The sequence below is a fragment of the Cenococcum geophilum genome (assembly GCF_001692895.1).
Source record: "Cenococcum geophilum 1.58 unplaced genomic scaffold K441scaffold_9, whole genome shotgun sequence".
NCBI lineage: Eukaryota > Fungi > Ascomycota > Dothideomycetes > Gloniales > Gloniaceae > Cenococcum > Cenococcum geophilum.
Window position 1 is genome coordinate 3,006,483 of NW_027137567.1, and position 18,338 is coordinate 3,024,820.

Here is an 18,338-nt window from a genome sequence, read left to right on the forward strand (position 1 = left end):
CCGTTTACACCCCAAGAAAGTCTCCCCACTATCGACGTCAACAATGACATCTCGTGATCATCCCAATTCTTCATCTTTTTCCTCCGAAAGCTGCCGTGTCGACTTTCTACAGCCAAACCTCCACGAATTCATCCCTATCCATCCGAAATATCCACAAATTGTCGACGACACCGCCGACTTATGGTACTCTTTCATTCCTACCCTCAACCCTTCGCCTCCCTGCGAATTTGTAGTCATTTATACTCATCTCACGCCATCGTCTTCCACCCAACGTTAGAACCATAAGCTAACACAAAAAGACACCTACCTTGTTGTCACTGCACATAGTGCCAGACACCGCCATCAACGCCACCCATGATCATACACACATCCACGTCGTGAAGCTCGAGCAATACTCCAGAAAGCACACGTCGCTGCCCGCAGACAACGTCAAATATGAACACTTAGAAGCCTGAAATTCGCTAACTCATCCGATCGGCACTACTGGAATGCAAACGCGGCGTCCTCTACCTGCGACGCAACTTCATATGGGAAATGCTCCTCCTCGTCAGGATCTGGGTTGACCCAGACCTTATTTATCAGTGCGGGAAACACGACCAATGCTGCTGGATTCAATGACCAGTTGTTAATATCTTTCACATACTGCTCGAATGTTGGGTTGAGCAAAAGGCTGTCTACATCTGTCCTAAGGGTGATCAATTCGGAAATTTGCCACGGCCAATTTATTGAAACGTTCATCATCAACGTCTGGAAGGCGTCAGTCATCTCTCCGTTTATGGGATCGCTGATGAAGAGATCTCGAGCCTCGGGCCTGTCGCATGTCAGCCAGTTGTCCCTCACAGCCACGAAGTTACTCCCAAGAGTATTTAGACTGGCTAGCAAGCTTAAAGACCACCGTGGTATGTCCAGACTGCTGAATCATCCTTGGGAAGTGGTCTAGAGTACTTCAACGCCAATTTTTCAAAACGCCAACATCCAAATGCTGTTAGGTCCGACCTCCTCGCCCTTTACACTAGTTAGAATTCTTACCATGGCACAAAATCTATCCATTGCGGATGCGGGACAATCGTCTGGATTGGAGTGGGCCGCATCCACTCGGGGAGCTTTTGGTAAAGGTCCGAGGATGGCAGAATAGACCACTACATTTATTCAATGGGAATTCGTGTGGATGTTTGGCAGTACTTACTCTCAGGAATAGCACACCCAATAATGTCATCGCTAATTTTTCCGGGGTTTTGATGTCTTTGATTCCTTCGAAGATGTTGCCAGCCCATTGGCCCACTGTCAAATTCGACAAATGCGGATTTTGTATCTCGGACGCGCCTTTCGGACTGAGTAAATTGATGTCCAACTCCTCCGATCCTAGGACTTGCTCGATGGGCCAACCCTCCTTAATGAGCTCCCTTTTTGCTCTTATGAATGCGGTCGTACCCGTGGTTGGGGCGTGGTCGTTTACATCATTCAACGGCTGAAGGGCATGAATTGGTATGGGCGTGCTCTCTACTTCTGAATTCGCTCTAGGCTTTTGCAGGCCTACCAGGTTAGTGAATAACTGCACATGAGTAACGGCTTTTCCCTGGCGATACCAGTATCGACCTTGCTCACTTAGTCCACGAGAGTCATCCTGAGACATGCCATCCTGAGACATGCCATCCTGAGACATTTCCCTAGCCGGAGTACTCCTAATTATTGTCAGATGAGGCTACCATCAACAGAAAACCGTCAGACATTTGAGCTCACCCGATGCTCTGTGCTCCACTTCTCGCTGGTGGCGTAGGAAATATCGGAGACACAGTGTACCCTTGCATGGATGATGGCGAGTTAAGTAGATAACTACTGCTCGAGCTCCAACGCTGGTCGACCACCTATTTCAAGAGTTAGCTTTTTATCTACGGATATTATCTCTAAGTAATCCTTATGGCGTTTGCGGTGGCCAGATAACCCAAAATTAGCAACATCGAGTATGCCTCAGACCTGAACACTTTATTATTTCAGTGTTTTGTAACACATACTGAAACCTTCCAGATGCATTGAGTAGCCGAACAGTTTCGGTAGCAGTTTCCTTCGTAGTAATACTACCACGCCTACGTTTTGATGTTGGTCCTCCAGAATACATTGGGCCTAGCTTGAAGAATGAAAGGAGTTATCTTACATCTACTGGACTGTGTTCATATGTCCAAGGCCTATCTCCGGCAGCACTATCGGGCCCCATATTTAGCATCCATGTCGACGACTGCGGTTGGAATTCAGAAAGTCCAGTCATCAATGCCGGGTCGATTGGAGGAGCCAGAGCTGGCGTTGGGAGTACTACCAGTCGTGGATCAGAGGCACTTGCGGTTTCTTGCAGCGTTTGGCTATCGAGCAGCCTTCCCACGTCCCTCTTCAGTCCCCCGAGCATGGCGCACACCTGGTCTAAATTGCGAAGGTCGTCGAGTTGAAGCTTCTGGGCGATTGCGATTACCGCATCCTTGTCTGCAGCTGAGCAGATTGCTCTCACGATTCTTTTGACCTCGTGCATCTGCTTCTCCAACTCTTTTATGCGCTGTTTGAGTGCAGCGGTTCTCCTCTGGTCTCCAGCGGTATCGTAGGTGCAGTCGGTGCGTTTCTTGTTCACGCATGACGAACAGATGGGTCTTGCGCCATCACACTACAGACCACCAGCATCAGCCATCGGCGGAATCTATCATATACACAGCCCCATTGAGTACCTTGCTCTTGCGTTGTTGACAAGGTTGGCAGGCCACGGCAGTGATCTGCGCCCTTTTTGGCAACTGTTTCTGCTTCTGAACTGGCACCATTGTTCCTTTGTCCCACGAACCCCTCTTATCCTCGGTCGGGGAGGCGGGCGCAGGGAGGATTCGCCGACTGCTTCCCGTGGTGTAAGCGCTCATATTCACTTTTGCAAGTGACTACGAGAAGGTCAGCGGGATTGGCAGCGGGGAGACGGCGTCGGCGCCGGCGAAATATGGTTAGGGGATTGGCAAGCAGCAAATGAAAATTGGTGAAGAAGACCGGCTCCCCGACAGCAACCTCCTCAAAAAGGAAGGATAAATTAGAAGGGTTGTTGGCTTTTGGAGGTAATTTCCGAATCAAGTCGCACTGGGGAATCGTTTGATTCCCATTTTACTTTGTTGCGCCGTGTCGTCACCGCGCCCAACTTGTGTTGGATGGTAAATATCTGACCTGTCGATGAAGTGACCACTTAACGCCAGGCAAGTCGCCCGTCAAAGCACTCTGTGGCGTCGCGGAGGTGTTTCCGGGCCCTCTCCACCATTCACCAGACCCCGGCCCTACTCCGATGTGGCTGCGCACTTGGGGATCAGCCACATTCCCCCTGCTCCTTTTTCACTCCTCTTGACAGACCAGACGACGCTCGTAAGATTGTGAACTCCTGTCGTTTTGTTTCACCGACATGTAGTAGGGATACATTGCACATCGATGAAAAGTGGTCTGAGATCAACTTGAATTTATATAATCATGGCCTCATTTTTGTACCTGATTGTAAGTCCGATTACAAAAGGAGTAATGCTACTATCAGAGCCGCCTGAACAGTTTTAGAGGTTGCCTAAGACGATTGACAAATCCTTGTAGCTCTTCTCATTACCTTGCTAAGCCCAACTAATTAGTGGGAATTCCCCCCGTTGACCTTCACGATTGACGGCGTCTTAAAGACTTAAGGACTTGACGAAACTTCGAGCAGTAATAAAACTTCACGTAATTGATCAGATTTTGAGCAACTAATGAGACTTCAAGCAATTGATAGAACTTCAAGCGTTGAGCATACTTCAAGCACGTTTCAATACAATATCCCTTTCCCCTAGCCCTGTATAAGTAGCGAGAAGCCAAGGTGGATTAATGGCAGGCATTCCACCTCGCTGTAAAAAATGCAATGCAATACGTATGACAAGTATGTACCCAGGAAGAGCCTATCATGCTTGTATCCCCTGTCTAAATGCACCGGGTACTGTCAGAGCCTCGACGGCCGAGACCGCAGACGTGATGAGGTACTTTTGGATGGGTCCGAATATCCGCCTCATGCAACAGCCCGATTATGGACACAATCTAGTGCACGTGCTTGTCCGTCGTCCATCCGTGCCAAAAGGAGATAGGAACCAGGATGCTGAAGAAGACGCAGGTTGGGAGGTGCATCTCCGGCTTGTAGACATTATTGTTGCACTTGGTGAGGCGGATAATGGTCACGTCGTTCGTCCTTGCCACAAACAGGATGCCGGCGAAAAAACTGATCGCAACGCTAAGGTAGGCGAGACCACAGAGGTCGAGCGGCCAATTGTAGGTTTCGATATAGACGGTTGTGATGATGGTGAATATGAGATATAGGAGGCCGAAGGTAAAAGGAAAGGAAGAAGACGATTGGCGAGGTCAAGAGGAGCTTTATTGGGCGCAAGGATCCACGACTGAGGATGAAAGCTTATGCGGGGATAGATGTTGTGCATAAACGTTCCTCAGCTCGGGCCGATTGTGTTCTTTGCAAAGCCGTTTTTGTTTTTTGTTTTATGAGTACCGATTCATGACAATGATTCCGCCCCGTCACCGCGGCACTGGCCATCAAAAGCACCCAGAAAACCAAGCCGTTGGGCAATGAACCCACCACATACAGGGCCAATGACAGGCCCCGACGCTGTAAACGGATAACGCCAATCCACGCTGCTTAGCAACGAAGAGGTCCGCAATTTGTCGGCCCGGCGTCGATCACTACTATATTAAGGTTAGATCAGGGGTGCCTGTGACTCACCCACCTCTTGTGTATATAGGAGCTCCAAAGCCTCAGTTCTCATTCCTGATCGTCCGGTCAACACAATTACACATCCGCCAATAGTCAGTGCTTTTATCCATGTTCGGTATTATTTGGCATTTACCCAATATTGAATATTTACATTCAATATTCCATCTCAATACAATATATTCAATACTGAAAGTTATTGAATATTGACGATTTTGGAGTTAAGGTGGTAAAAATAAGGTCTAAATGCCTTGGTAGATAACTCTAGCCTTAAAGCAATACGTGCGCATTTTAAAATTGTTAGGTAAACATATATAAAGTCAAAATGTATTAAAGTATAAATATTAAGCGTATAAAGTGCTTAAAGAGTTGGCTGCTTAGTAATATTATATGGCGGTGAACGCAGTATTTAACAAATTAAGGAGAGCCTATAAGGCACCCAACTACACCAAGCCAAGGATCACGAAGTTAACAATAGTGGTAGGAGCGGAGGTAAGAGCGGAAGTGAGAGAGTTATTATATTTTAGCCGTACGGAGCTTGATTATAATTAGAACACCATACTAAGGCTCTATGTATACGCAATCCGGATTCAATATTCAGTAATCTGTTCAATAACAAAATCGTCTTCAATATCAACTTCAATACGGCCTCGTATTGATGTTGAATACTGATAAAAGTACTGGCAATAGTCAAACATGCAGAGCCACCAACGCCAACTAAGAATCGCATGACAAGGGGGCTAGCGAGATTGGGCGAGAGGGCACAGCCAAGGTTCCAGACAATGAAGAAGCAATTGGCGTAATTGAGAACGGGCCGTCGGCCGTATATTTCACTTAGAGGTCAAAGGAAGAGCGGGTCAATCTTATGTGAAGTAAGAAATGAATTCGCATCAATTCAGGGAAAGGATAATACATACAACGAAGCCTAGCACAAAAATGCTAACAGAGAAAGAGTTGAGAATTGTAGATGTATTGTGGAAATCTGCATCTATAAAGGAAACACCTGGCGCAAACATAGAAGATGCAAGTGGGCTTAATAAAGCGGGTCAGAAATTATCCGTCTCAATGGGAACATCTGGGAGTAATGAATGTAATGGTGCTAACGAGTCTTGCAAGAGAAGACACCACTTCCTGGAGTCTGGGGAATTCCTAAATCGCTTCATTAAGCATATTGAAACCATTATGAAATGTCCCATACAAACTTGGGGTTCGACGGGTCGTCCTAGTCATCCCACCCCACTAACCCCCTAGCTAGATCCATTTCTGGGTAGGTTTCTTATTGCAACTGGTGTTTATGTTCGCGACTGCTCCGTCATGAAAGGTGTCGTTCAAGATCATCCGGTAAATCGTTCAGAGGGTCATTGTACTGGGGCTTGGAAGTGCCCTAGAAATGTATCAACTTACAGCTCTTGCCCGCGTCTCGGATCATCGTGTAAATCAAAGGAGTTTCTTACTTTATTAACCTTCTCTTCATCAATTGTCGGTTCTCCTTTCTCTAAGTCTCGCTGATCATACTCTACGGAGCTCGTCTCCTCTTTCACACTCCTCACATCCCTAGTCTCTTCAAAGGCCATTGTGAGGCTAGAAACTTTTGTTCCAGAAGTCTGGAACAGGTACAAGGTTCTTCGAAAAAGTCCGGGATGTTGGCGTTACAATCACAAGACCATATATAAAGTGTGATCCGGAAGCGGAGATTGCGTTAGAGAGGCCAAGCACAGCCTCAAGATGCAAGAAGATCATCGCCAACGTAGACCGGAATTGCTCTGCTATCCATATTTAAAGTGAGAACTACACTACCTATCGGCACACTTACGTCCGATGTGCGCTTTCTTTATACAGACACTGCCTCGGCCGAAGCGGCGTTAAGGCCTTGCCGAAAATACATGATAACGCGGGGTGAGTAGCGCAATAGAAGACTTGTTAAGTGAAATGCTTACAGCCTGTGCAGTCGTATCCTTCTCCGTTTTACGAGCTCCCAGTTGGTGATATATCTGGGCTGAAACGAGAGCCTCCATCGCGAGTTCTTGGTCCCGAGCGCTTCCACTAGCGAAACTCCTATTTAGATGTCAGAGAAAAGCGCGACCTTGCAGTCAATTTGTTGATGAGCTCACGGACGGCTAGAAACCTTCCCCATGGCAGAAAAAGGACTCCCCAGTACAAAAACGGCCTTCAATTATTCAGCACAAGATCCGAGATGTGCAGTTATGCATAGATTTCCAAAAGAAGAAAGGATAATTGAAGTACTTAGTTTTGAAATGCTATTAAATGATGCTATCAACAATTTGCGCGACGTCAATACATCTGTGGTATACGGAAGACAACATATAGAAATGAGGTAAACGAGATAAAATCTATGACGTACCAGAGCTATATCATTAGTGACAGAAGGGGGCTTGGCTCAGGTCTCAACCTGGGAGATCCCACAATATGATCATGGACGCGACTAGATCAGCATGGCCGATTAAGCGGCCAGTCCGTAGACTAACCGTCGTCCGATTGATCGTCCAAATTTTAGCTGCCCAATCCAGTCAGTCCATGAAGTTACCCGTCTTAATCCGGACTGGATCCGACCGATAGTCTAGATATGCGTAAAGAGGGATAGAAGGACGCATTCGCGTTGTTTTTGATCCGTGCGCAGTCCGTACACTCACTATTTCCCCCTAAATTACCCCTAAACTATACCTAAAAACTTAGAACTGAGCTATACTCGTGCCACCCACTAGTACAGCCCTATGCGCCGTCTGTAGACGTTTGCAATCGGGCCTTGTTAATCAGGCCAATCCGACGGCTCTAATTAAGAGGCCAATCTGGCCGTCTAGACCTTAACGATCTAGACGTCGGGCAACTAACCACGCTGGACTAGATCCGTTTCCGAGATGCCGAGACCTCAGCACTGGGAGACCCAGCGGTAATTTAGACTTTACCACTGCTTGTGGGCCCGCATGATTACTGAGTGCCCATGTTTAAGAGCACATACCTAATCTAGAGCAGGACTTGATAGATATTTCATGAAGCGCCTAAATGGCTTCACAGGAAATGCTGTGTTTAAAATTATAAGTTTCAGAAAGACTTAGCTTTATAGTTGAAAGTCCGAGGCCCTCAAGGCCTTTAGTGGATTTATCCGAGTCGTTTTAAGATACATATCTGTTTATAAATGCTGATTAAGTAAAGGGATAAGATAAGGCTAAATATTATACCTTTCTATTATATATATAAGTAGATTTGGTAGGGTTAATAGTATAGCTCGGGCTTACTTTAAGTCACTTTTATAATTTTAATTATCATTTAAGGTTCTTTTTAATAAAATTAAACATTACACTATAAGTAGGGGAGAGATGTAAGGCACATTGCTAGGGTGTACGGTAGGGAGCAGGCAAGCCGAGCATGGGTCACAAGGAGAGTCGATGGAAGAGGACGATATGGTAATGAGGTGGGCAATAGCCTGAGTATAGAGAGAGACGAACCGATAAGGAGGGAAGGGCTGTAAGCCCAAGGGAGCTTATAAGGAGGTGCCAAGGCCTAGCCGAGGGCTAGCCTTGGCAGCCGCCAAAAGATCCCTTACAAGAGAGGAGCTTAATATTAAATAGACTTTTATAAAACTGTTAAAATTATCCTAGGGCTTTATATAAGTTACCATAATAATTGTCACGGCGACTCAGTCAATCGAGACTGTAGCACTGCAATACAACGAGCGTAAGCCTGTACAATTGATAGTCTATTGACGCGGATATCAAGCCGAGGAGTTGTAGGTGGAAAGGACACGTCTATATACACGCGCCGAGCCTTAAGCGAACCCCTGACTAGACTTCGTAACGGTGCCGTTACAATAATAGCTTCTATTTTCCTTTAAAATTAACATGCCTTATGAAATATATTATTTACTTGTGGGAGCTTTAAAGTACTAAAATATATATTTTCCTATTGTGGCTTATATATTAAAGCACCGCCAAAACCTCTAGGACAATAGTAAGTAAGTGCTCCGCATCTGAATACATATACGTGACAATTAACTTTTGACTGTGGCTTTCCGCTGAAAAGCGGACTACCACCACCACGCGCAGAGTTCATCTAGCATTACCAGCGCAATAAAATCAAGCACAAATGCAAAAAAAGAGCCTTCCAAGACCAAACGTTCCGGCGGATTGCACATCTCTTTCACTCAACGCCTGACGCCTCACCTGCGTGCAATCGCAAAAACCTCACTTTCTGCGGTACTACATGCTTCGCAGCTATACGGCGCTCTGCCCAAACCTTCTATTGACGTAGCCCTTCCGACGGAACAACGATTCTTGAGAGAATCCTCTACCCTATCCACTCAACAAATCCCTCACACTCATTCCCCTCCCGCTCCAGCTTCTGCGGTCAGTGTTTAGCATCAACAGCGCCTCCGTCGCTTCATGATCCTCGCGATCTCTCTCGTCAGGCTGTGGGACCAGCGCTGGCGACGTGAGGCTGAATTGCGGTGCCCCGCTTACGGATCCTTTACTCGAAACTGAGCCAGTGAAGGGATTGCGGAATTGTTGCGAGTGAGATTGTGACTGTGCACTAAATGCTGGCGAAGGATGGATGGAAGGAGAGGTCGCGGTAGAGCGAATTGAAGAGGTCAAGGAATAGTGGTGAAGATCCGAAGGCTGAAGAGTGGGTGAAGTGGTAAGAGAATATTGACGTGAGTCGGAAGGGTGAAGAGTTGGTGAGGTCGCATTAGAGTATAGATTGTGGTCTGAGGGGTAGATAGCCGGGGAATTGTTTGCGGAAGGAGCGACACGTGGAGGAGAGTTTCCGCTCGGCACGTGGGGCACATGGGTGGGTGAGACGACGTCAGACATGTCTTCGTCCTCATCTTCATCTTCGTCGTCAATGTTATTGCTTTGAGGATTGCTACTTCGTTCGAATTGCGATGAAGCGGGGGTTGGAGAAGGCCTTCGCGAGCGGTGGGAGGCCTTTAGATCGGATACACATTGCTCTAAGTACCGCATGTATTCGATACTAGCCTTCTGGAATTTAGCATGAACAACACTTTCTCATCGGAACAAGACCTACCTGCAGAATTGCCAGCTTATGCATCTCTTGACCGGAACAAGCCGGGATCATATCCTTCAGCACTCCAAACTCTTCATTCATCTTGGAGCGTCGCCGTCGCTCAATCAGGCTATGCGCTGTCTTACGCGCAATTTTGCGCCCTGCAGCGGTCGTCCCATTCGATTGTTTTTTCTTACTACCAGCGCCTGCCGCCGGCGGGGCTGTTTTCGATGCTGTCATCGTGGTTGCCTGACCTTTTCCGGACTCTTGAACTTCCTGCGCCCGTGGCTTCATCTGGATGATTTTACGCGAGCGCGTTGGAGGGGGTGGTAAAGTATAATCGTCCTTCGTTATAACGGACTGAGAAGTACTAGGGCGTTTCCGCGCCGTAGGTGGCTTTGTAGAAGCGGCGGGCGAGGTTGGTGACATAGGTCGATAGGAAGTATCGGAGGCATTTGATGCAGCTGACGAAGAACTCGAGCTGCCTCTACCGCTGCCCATGGCAGCTGGGGGCAAGGCAAAGGTTGAGTCGAACTGTGCGGCATTGTTGTCGGGTTTGCCTGATATATCTGTCGACGGCGCTGGCGTCGGGGGAAAAGCCGCACGAGGCATTGTGGGTAATGGTTTGGTTGGCCCTCTGTTCATCAGATGAAAAGCCAGTGAAAGCACCGTAACTCACGCCTCTTCGAGAGGGTGAGGGAGGCTTGGGATGAAGCAAGACAGCGAGAAGCCATGGTGAGGTCGCATGGGGTTTTGAAGTGGGAGGTATCGTAACAGACAGAGGAGTTGCTCGCGTGCATGAATTTGAAGCGTGCTGGGATGATTGGCTGTTGAGAGAGCCGAGTCTGTGCAGGCCTCTTATCAATTCAACGGCTCAGCCCCACGTAAAACTGAAGAACCTCGTAAATGACTAATTTAGGTCGATAATTTAAAAAGGTTTTATTACGCTGGATTGAGCAAACAGCGAAAATCCGGTAATAGCAAAGTTTGCCTGGTATTGTCTGTGGGAAACACTAGACTAAATTTGAAGTCCGGCGGAAACCCAAGTTTGTCCCAGGAAAGCGGCGTTAGGTGAGATAATGGGAAGTTAAAAAGATGAGGAACCCAATGCCCCTCGAGCTGTGGGGCAGTGCTAAGTGTCCTAGGAGGAGATCATGAAGGTAGTTTGGACGAGTTATCCCATATGCCGTTGGAGGAAATTTTACGTGGGAAGCAGCCCCTTTTTGGTCATTGCAGCTCCATACTAATTTTGGAGAAGCGTCTGAAGAGCTTCAGAGCTGAACATAAGGAGTGTCTTGTATAGTGGTCTAGATATCTGACGCCATCCATGATGGCGTATTGGATAATTGATAACTTCTAATAACTCTGGGGATAGGCCTGGTTTTTCTAATAAACCTGTGGACGACAGTTGCTTTGCCGGAGTAGACTGAATAAATATTTAATCAATCCTGCATGAGAATTCAGCTATTGCTGGTATTAGTACGGGGGGAAGAAGCAGTCGAGCGAAGGACCAATCATCGTCGGACATTTCACACCGAATCCGAGAATCCGAGAATTACCTCCTCCACCGCTCTTCAAAACCTTAAGGAGACGAGCAGCTAATGAAACCTGCGTCTAGAAGCGCAGAAACTTGTATCTTGAAACAGATAGCGTTCCTCAAATCCCCAAAGTTTCCGCCGATATAGTGGTCAATGATGATTACGATTGCAAGAATTGGCGGTACTTACGCAAGCTAGCATCTCAGCGGCGCATAAAAGGGATAAGAAATGCATCGCGAGACACTGTGATGTTGGCGCTTAGAGCGCAGGATCAGAACGGTGGGCCGCCAATAAGTGTTCGTGAGTAGCTAGAAAGATGCACTTCGCCGCACCACGATTTGCTTTATGCATGAGAATTTCAACGACAGCTAAAACTTTAGCACCGTTAGCAATGCAAAATTAGACAAACCCACTTACCGATGATCAAGGTCATTTACACAGTTCATACTAATACGGGCGACTTAGCAGCTGGAGCCCCCCTTACGATTAACTACGCAGAACGATTGACTCCGCCGGAGTCACTTCAGCCATCACCTGAGCATCAGCAGAGGTTAACACAACCCCCTGATCCGCTGCTAGAGCCCCTTAACCCGCCGAACTTGTCAGCTCTGACTCCAGCTGACCTAAACCACCGCACGCATTTGTCTCCGCCAATCGACCTTCGTCTAACGACAATTGTCCCTACGAAAAGAACATATCCGGCGGAGAAGCAGCCTTCTCCAACGTCAAACCCTGTGGCTCCATTTGCGCTAGTCCAGCGACCGTCGCAGACTGGGCCACGACCGACAGATAGAGCGACCAAAGCACCGCTGGAGAATATGGAACGGCGGGAATTCCGGGCGATATTACCTAGACTAACGGAGCGCTGGCCGGAGCGCTTAATCAGTTTGGGGAAGACTCCAACGAGTTGTTCGACCTTCGGCGCGGGAGAATGTTGATGAAAGGGAGGCTGATGTTTCTGAGGTTACTGAAATCGGTATGTGCTTAGGGATTCTTTCAGCGCACTGTTACGGCGGGTGTATTCGAGGATATGCATATCTGTATCTAAGTTACGTCGAGCAAGCAATAATTAGCAATATACATATATAGAAGATACAGTCTACAGAGGAAACATGGGGGAAAAAGGGTATATTGAAGAGTGATCTGTTTGATTGAACTTCCAAATATCCGAAATTCGGCGGAGTTCGGGTTTGCCTCACTTTTGTGCGGTTCAGAATATTACGGAGCGGAGACAGCCCGTCCAAGCGCCTGGTTTGCAAGTATCTAAAAATATTTCAGCCTCGTTTGATTCTTTTTATTTAATTGAAACATAGAATTAGATTTAACGTATGTTCCTTGAGTTTAATTACACAAATATGAGCATTGAGGAATTATATTTAATGTAAATATTCCATTTGATAATTAAGACTTACGCTGAGTTTTCCCTCATATCAGCCTTCTGTCAAAATGTTAGCGTGGCTCCGCGGTTAAGCCATTGCCCAATTAGGAATTCCATAGAAATGCACTTCACCTATTGTCCATCACTCTTCCTACGTGCTACAAACGGAAGCATATGTTAAGAGCTTATCTAGCATTCCTATAGGAGCTCGTTTCCGCTGGAACGATAGCCAATCTCCCCTATGCACGAGATCAGCGGAATTATATATTGGAATGATAGAGACATAGCCAAATACGTTATTGAGAAGCAACCATGGCACGGAACCCATTTTTTTGACGATAGGGAAAAACGACGGATTGCAAATAGAGTGCTGAAGCTTCATGAATAGGATCCGAATCTTTACGCGGGAGACAATAGATTCGTTAAGAGCACCTGTGTTGAAAGACTAATGGTGAATGCGGTGAAGCAGGATCTCGAAATCACAGCAGCCAGGCGGGAACGGCAGATTTTGCGTCGAAAGGCACCAAAGATTGCCAAAGTTGAGCTTGAGAGCGAATCGTCTGACTCTGAGACCGACTCTGATAGCGATTCGGATATCGAACGCAAAGGTGCGGCAGACAGACGAGCGGTCAAGCGAGCGGAAGCCTACAAGATCAGACTCAAAAAAAAACCGATGAGGTGCTAGTATTGACACAAAACGGCGAAATTGACCCAGACATCTACTCGCCGGCACATTCTAACGCTTCGTTAGAAGTTGGACCGCTCAGACTTAGAATCCTCCGTCGATGCCCCGGATGCTGACGGGGCCCGATATTCTGATTTAGATATATACTCGAGAACACCCACTCCGGCGAATGCACGAATGCAACCAAAGGCAATTTTGCAAGTCAGCATAAGCTAAGCTGTTCAAATAGCAAGGGAAGCAAGCAGCTTGGTAGATTCTCAAGCGGCTGCAGCAGGAAAAGCGCCGGAGAGCTCGATTTCGACGGTAGAAAGGCCAAAAAGATTCACAACTGTTAATTCACCGCTTGTCAGCCACCCCAGCGCTAGCGCTGCGGCAGGAGCTAAAGGCATTTCCAAAGACAAAAGCAGGCCAAGTGTTTTGGGCACATAAGATTTGGGCTAGTGGCGATGGTCCGGGGGACGCTCACACCGGCGAAGAAGACGCAGCCGATAAACCAGTATGAATATCAAAGCTGGAAGCTGTGCACTGAGCTCGGAGAATCTCCTATTGACACCTCGGATCCCGAGACTCTTCCGCCGATTCGCGTCCACCTCGACAACTTCAACACGAGGAGGATCACGGAGGCTCTCCACACCGGGGTATTGACTAAAGATTTTGCCCATAAGAACTGGCCTACAACTTTTGCGAGCGACGGATTAGTCCAGGCAACTAACGTTCCGAGAGGAAAGGACGAGACCGACGAAAATGGACATGTGGTGAAGCTTTTCAATACATATTTGGTTGTGTCGGAAAGAGATGCGATGGCTCGTCAAGGTGCGGCATTTTGGTACAGCAGTGATGTAAAATATCTTGTGAAAGACAAGAAATTCTGGATCGAATCGTCAGGAAAAACGCCGAAGGAACTTACCGCAGAGGCCGGTGGAACCAAGCACAAAGAGGAAATCGGGAGCAGCCGCGTTGGATAGTGGAATTGACGACTTCTGCACGAAGATGATCCCAGACCCCAACGCCCGCCAAGAAAACTAGCGTCAAATCCTTCCGGGAATGCGCCCGCGCAACCTCCGAAGCCCTTATCACTAAGAGAGCAAGCGCACAAGACAGGAGATACGACGCCAACGCTGGAGAGTCATTTTCCCCATGTACTCGCCATTCAATCTGCGCCGATTACTCTTCGGGAGAAGTCGCTAGTTGCTCGAATCTCAGGGTTAGAAGCATCTCTCCGCACAGCTCTTCAAACTACCCACTATCGGGCAAAGAGTAGTGCGGAGTTTACGGGAAATGCGCTCGTTGCCACTGAAAACGTCGTAAAAGCTTTATTTTCTAGCGCGCTATTTTCGCAGAATGAGCAAATGACCAAGGTAAATCCGAACGACATCATTGCGGCAATCGACAAGCCAAGATTCCGCCATAAGCGGATGTCTGGCAATGCATGAAGGCAAGCTCCAGGCGATCGGAAAAGAGGTTTTCGGCAAAGAATATGTTGGTAGGGGGGTACTTGGGCAGTCCTTTGGTGCACGTGATAGGTGCACGTGACAACGCGCGGGCCATCTTGTAGATATCTTCTCGGGCCACCGAGCCACTTGGATTTTTCCTCATAGAGCATCATATATATCTTTTCCGTCAGCCTAGTCAGTGGTATGGCAGAATATACGCTTCCGCGATATGAGCCGTCTAACGCTTCGGCTAATTTTGGTGACTTAAATGTCCGCGAGATAGACGTGGATCTGACTGAATAGGGATTTATGATTTGAGGGATGCTTTTTGGCGGTTGCTTAATCGTGAGGATTTGCGTTTTTTCGTTACGCGGCTAAGTAAGTCATATTTCGACGAACGTATGAGGTCGCACGGGAAAGAAATACTTCTCACACTTGAACATAGGAGGAACTAGTTTATTGAGCTCTGGGGCTACGCGATGAGATCCTTCACGGGATTGCAGTGTCACTTGCTAATACATAGATTTCAATAATGGGAAGCTCAAGTTTAAATTTCAGTCCGTGGTCGACTTTTGCAAGCTGATTCGCAGAGTAGATTAAGGTATGGCACCAGCCCCAGTAAGGTTCCCACCAAAGTTTGGGCTGGAGCTCGAATGAGAACGAGTGGGTTTGCACCGTGATCAATGCTTGCGCCGTTAACGTCCTCGGCGTTCCAGACTTTCACAGAAATCCACAGATAGTTAAGCAAAACAATGGGGGTATGATAAGTTCCGTAGCATTTTCAGAAGCTAATTCCAGAGTCTGCATGTGCCATCGGCTCCCGCGCTCACGCACCACGGCTCTCGCGGGTGCCAGTCAACGTCCATTACACCAAGCCGACTTTTGACTTGGTGGCCTCTGAGTACCTTTAACGGCACAATAGTGGCGTTTTCCATCAAATCTCCAACAACTTTCCCATGGAAAATTTGTAAACTTCCATCATCGCTCGCATCTGCGAAAAGTGGCAGTCCTCCTTGGTGGAAACGCACTGCTCGGATCGCTTCCTTATGATATCGCAAGGTTTTATATGGCTTGGTTGAGAGATCTAAGTCGTGCCACAGCAAACGCTTATCATACGTACCCACAATGAGATTGTCGCCTCCAGGGTGGACATCAAACGAAGATATCCATTTAGCGCCTGGCTGAAGGATCTTGAGGAGCTCTTGCCTGGCCAGGTCGTAGCTTCGAATCGAGTTCTTCGTGGCAACGAAGAAAATCGGCTTCGAAGGATGAAACTGAGCAGACTGTGCAAGCCCCTTCAGACGACGAAATGGCAATTGAGTGAGATGCTTCGACAATGTGTGGATTGCAACGGAGCTACTTTGACCCCGTGGTGACACAGTAGCAAAGTATTCTCCGCGGCGATGCCAGTTGATTACCTTGACAGTTGACCGAACCGTTACCTTTACCAGCACCCCCTTGTCTTCAAGCCGAGCGCCAGGCCGACTCCATTTGGCCGGTGGCTCTTTTGTGCTCACGCCATTCGCTGTCGTTGACGGTTTCGATGCAGCATAGCCCCAGCCAGCATCAAGAGCGTCCCGACTGTTTCGTTCCAATTCGGGTGAAATGACAGAAAACGGTACCATGCGTCCCGACTGTTTCGTTCCAATTCGGGTGAAATGACAGAAAACGGTACCATGAAATAAACACTTTCTCCCGCGGCTGCAGCCAATATTGCGGTATCCTTCCCAGGTCGCCATCTAACAGCATCGACGGCTTCATCATCTACAAGTTTGACAGACCATAGCTGCCGTCCTGTCAGAATTTCCCATACTCGTACACATCCATCATCACCTCCACTAGCTAGGAAAGTTCCTCGTGGATCTATACACACACTACGCACTCGACCTTCATGTCCTCTGAAAATAACAGCACATGTTGTAGGAAATGGCCTCAACTCATCTGGGCTCGGAAGTTTTGGCAATAGCGACTCGGGATCTATGTTGAGTTTGTTTCTTCGCACACGAGGCGCTAGGTAGAGATCTAAACATCTCTCAAATTTTTCTTTGACAAATCTGTCATAGCCAGGGACTTTTCGTAGAGCGTCGTGATCGGTTGGAAGGTATTCTTTTTCCCGATCTTCTTCATCCGCTTCTTGCCAGCCCGCTTTTTCATCTTTATCCGGAAGATATTCCGGCGGTGGATGATAGCTCTCGTCGTACCCGGGGGGGGGTAGCTTGGGAGCTGGAATATTCATAGGATGATCAGGTCGCGGAACTTCATCGGCCCATATATCATAGTTTTTGACATCTAGGTTCTCTCCCTCTTGTTCGGAAGGTGGTTGATATGGTTTTATACGACCTTCTCTTATAGCTTTCACAATTTTCATCACTCTCTTAGCTTCATGCTTTGAGGGAACGAACCGGCGCTTTGGTTCAGGTGCTGCACTTAGGGGCATAATCTCTGTTTTCCCCGTGAAATAGTGTACCATGTCTGGATAGGGATCATAGCCATCCTCGGGTACCTCATTTCTCGTAAGTTTTTTGAGGACTTCTAACTCCTCTTGGCTCAACTCCAGAGGCTTCCCCGTGGCCGGATCCGTTAGCCCAGTCCAACCCTTCGGCATGTCAATGCTATCCAGGAGAGTATCAAGAGCTTCACCCCTTGCAGGCCGCATTATTTTCTTGCCATTGATATCATATCCAATGTGAGGGTACGAATCGTAGAAGGAGAGCGGGATGTTGCCGATCGTGTTTGTGGTTGCTGGTGCATCGGAATCATCAGATTCATATACTGGATCAATTTCTTTGTAGATATATCGTGTGTTGCCATTGGCGTCTATTGTCACGGTATAATTGGGCTTCAGGTTCTCCTCGTCGAACGTCTCTTTGCCTTCAGAATGATCTTCAATTCGCGGACTTTGATCGGCAAGCTCCTCCTGGTGGCCATTGACATGAGTGATTCCATTTTGATGACTTTCAGATTGCTTCCTTCCTAAAGAATCATCGCTGGTGTTAAGGTTGCGCATCTGTTGTCTTATGTTGTCTTCTTCACCCTCTGAAGGAACCTCATCGCTCTCCAGCTCTTCGTCTTCATCGCCCTCCTCATCCTCATCTAGCTCACTCTCATCACCACTGTCGGCACCATCTTGACTTCCAAAGTCGACTTCCTCGTCGCTGCTCACTGCAGATTCATCTTCACTATGCGACAGAATCCCTTCAAGTAGTCCGCCTTCAAGTTCGTCCTCAGATACGCTGTCGGCTAGAATAGGTACATCGCGTGTGGCTGCCTTACGCTTCCGTGACGGTTGAACCATTTTGTTGAGTAGAAAGGCGTCTGCAGCTTTAAAGGCAATTTCGGCGCTGCTCTGCATAGCGACTCCCGCAACATTTTTTCGATTAAGCTTTTAGTTGTCTTATCGCGGATCTAATCTAAGCGAAAATCTAGTAATCTGCAATCGCGTTCACTAACGGTTAACGTTCATCTTCATCCCAACGTCTAACTAGCTCTAAGGCCTCGGCTCTCCTGTCCATTACTCACCTAACAAGTAACACTCACTTAGCAT

General features: G+C 47.6%; 5 protein-coding genes across 5 annotated transcripts; 1 reads left to right on the forward strand and 4 right to left on the reverse strand.

Annotated features, from left to right (window-relative positions):
* Nucleotides 1–57: 57 nt before the first annotated feature.
* On the reverse strand, nucleotides 58–1,808 carry K441DRAFT_675178 (uncharacterized protein; the record flags this gene model as incomplete). The annotated part of the gene is made up of 5 exons (XM_067650830.1): nucleotides 58–219; nucleotides 511–811; nucleotides 1,030–1,139; nucleotides 1,187–1,682; nucleotides 1,741–1,808. 5 exons carry the CDS (start codon nucleotides 1,806–1,808, stop codon nucleotides 58–60), a joined length of 1,137 nt encoding a protein of 378 aa, XP_067507301.1.
* Nucleotides 1,781–3,373, reverse strand: K441DRAFT_371432 (uncharacterized protein). Its single transcript, XM_067641451.1, has 3 exons — nucleotides 2,709–3,373; nucleotides 2,153–2,647; nucleotides 1,781–1,981 (listed from the first exon to the last, which is right to left on the reverse strand). Exons 1-3 carry the CDS (start codon nucleotides 2,889–2,891, stop codon nucleotides 1,949–1,951), a joined length of 711 nt encoding a protein of 236 aa, XP_067507302.1. The 5' UTR covers nucleotides 2,892–3,373; the 3' UTR covers nucleotides 1,781–1,948.
* A 5,675-nt stretch (nucleotides 3,374–9,048) lies between these two features.
* Nucleotides 9,049–10,372, reverse strand: K441DRAFT_546296 (uncharacterized protein; the record flags this gene model as incomplete). The annotated part of the gene is made up of 2 exons (XM_067642853.1): nucleotides 9,049–9,732; nucleotides 9,782–10,372. The coding sequence occupies 2 exons, from the start codon at nucleotides 10,370–10,372 to the stop codon at nucleotides 9,049–9,051; spliced, it is 1,275 nt and encodes a 424-aa protein (XP_067507303.1).
* A 3,212-nt stretch (nucleotides 10,373–13,584) lies between these two features.
* K441DRAFT_371536 (uncharacterized protein) lies at nucleotides 13,585–14,465 on the forward strand. The gene has a single exon (XM_067641453.1). It carries the CDS (start codon nucleotides 13,808–13,810, stop codon nucleotides 14,324–14,326), a length of 519 nt encoding a protein of 172 aa, XP_067507304.1. The 5' UTR covers nucleotides 13,585–13,807; the 3' UTR covers nucleotides 14,327–14,465.
* An 865-nt stretch (nucleotides 14,466–15,330) lies between these two features.
* Nucleotides 15,331–18,134, reverse strand: K441DRAFT_655729 (putative ribosome biogenesis protein erb1). The gene is made up of 2 exons (XM_067647907.1): nucleotides 16,422–18,134; nucleotides 15,331–16,368 (listed from the first exon to the last, which is right to left on the reverse strand). Exons 1-2 carry the CDS (start codon nucleotides 18,087–18,089, stop codon nucleotides 15,583–15,585), a joined length of 2,454 nt encoding a protein of 817 aa, XP_067507305.1. The 5' UTR covers nucleotides 18,090–18,134; the 3' UTR covers nucleotides 15,331–15,582.
* Nucleotides 18,135–18,338: the final 204 nt, after the last annotated feature.

Bases quoted from the DNA above. Each gene is read 5' to 3' on its own strand.
- K441DRAFT_371432 (XM_067641451.1), bottom strand. From the start codon at position 2,891: ATGAGCGCTTACACCACGGGAAGCAGTCGGCGAATCCTCCCTGCGCCC. The intron at 2,648-2,708 runs GTACTCAATGGG...GGTGGTCTGTAG, and splicing joins GTCAACAACGCAAGAGCAAG to TGTGATGGCGCAAGACCCAT. The intron at 1,982-2,152 runs GTAAGATAACTC...GAAATAATAAAG, and splicing joins ATGAACACAGTCCAGTAGAT to TGTTCAGGTCTGAGGCATAC.
- K441DRAFT_371536 (XM_067641453.1), top strand. From the start codon at position 13,808: ATGGTCCGGGGGACGCTCACACCGGCGAAGAAGACGCAGCCGATAAAC.
- K441DRAFT_655729 (XM_067647907.1), bottom strand. From the start codon at position 18,089: ATGGTTCAACCGTCACGGAAGCGTAAGGCAGCCACACGCGATGTACCT. The intron at 16,369-16,421 runs GCATGGTACCGT...AACAGTCGGGAC, and splicing joins TGGAACGAAACAGTCGGGAC to GCTCTTGATGCTGGCTGGGG.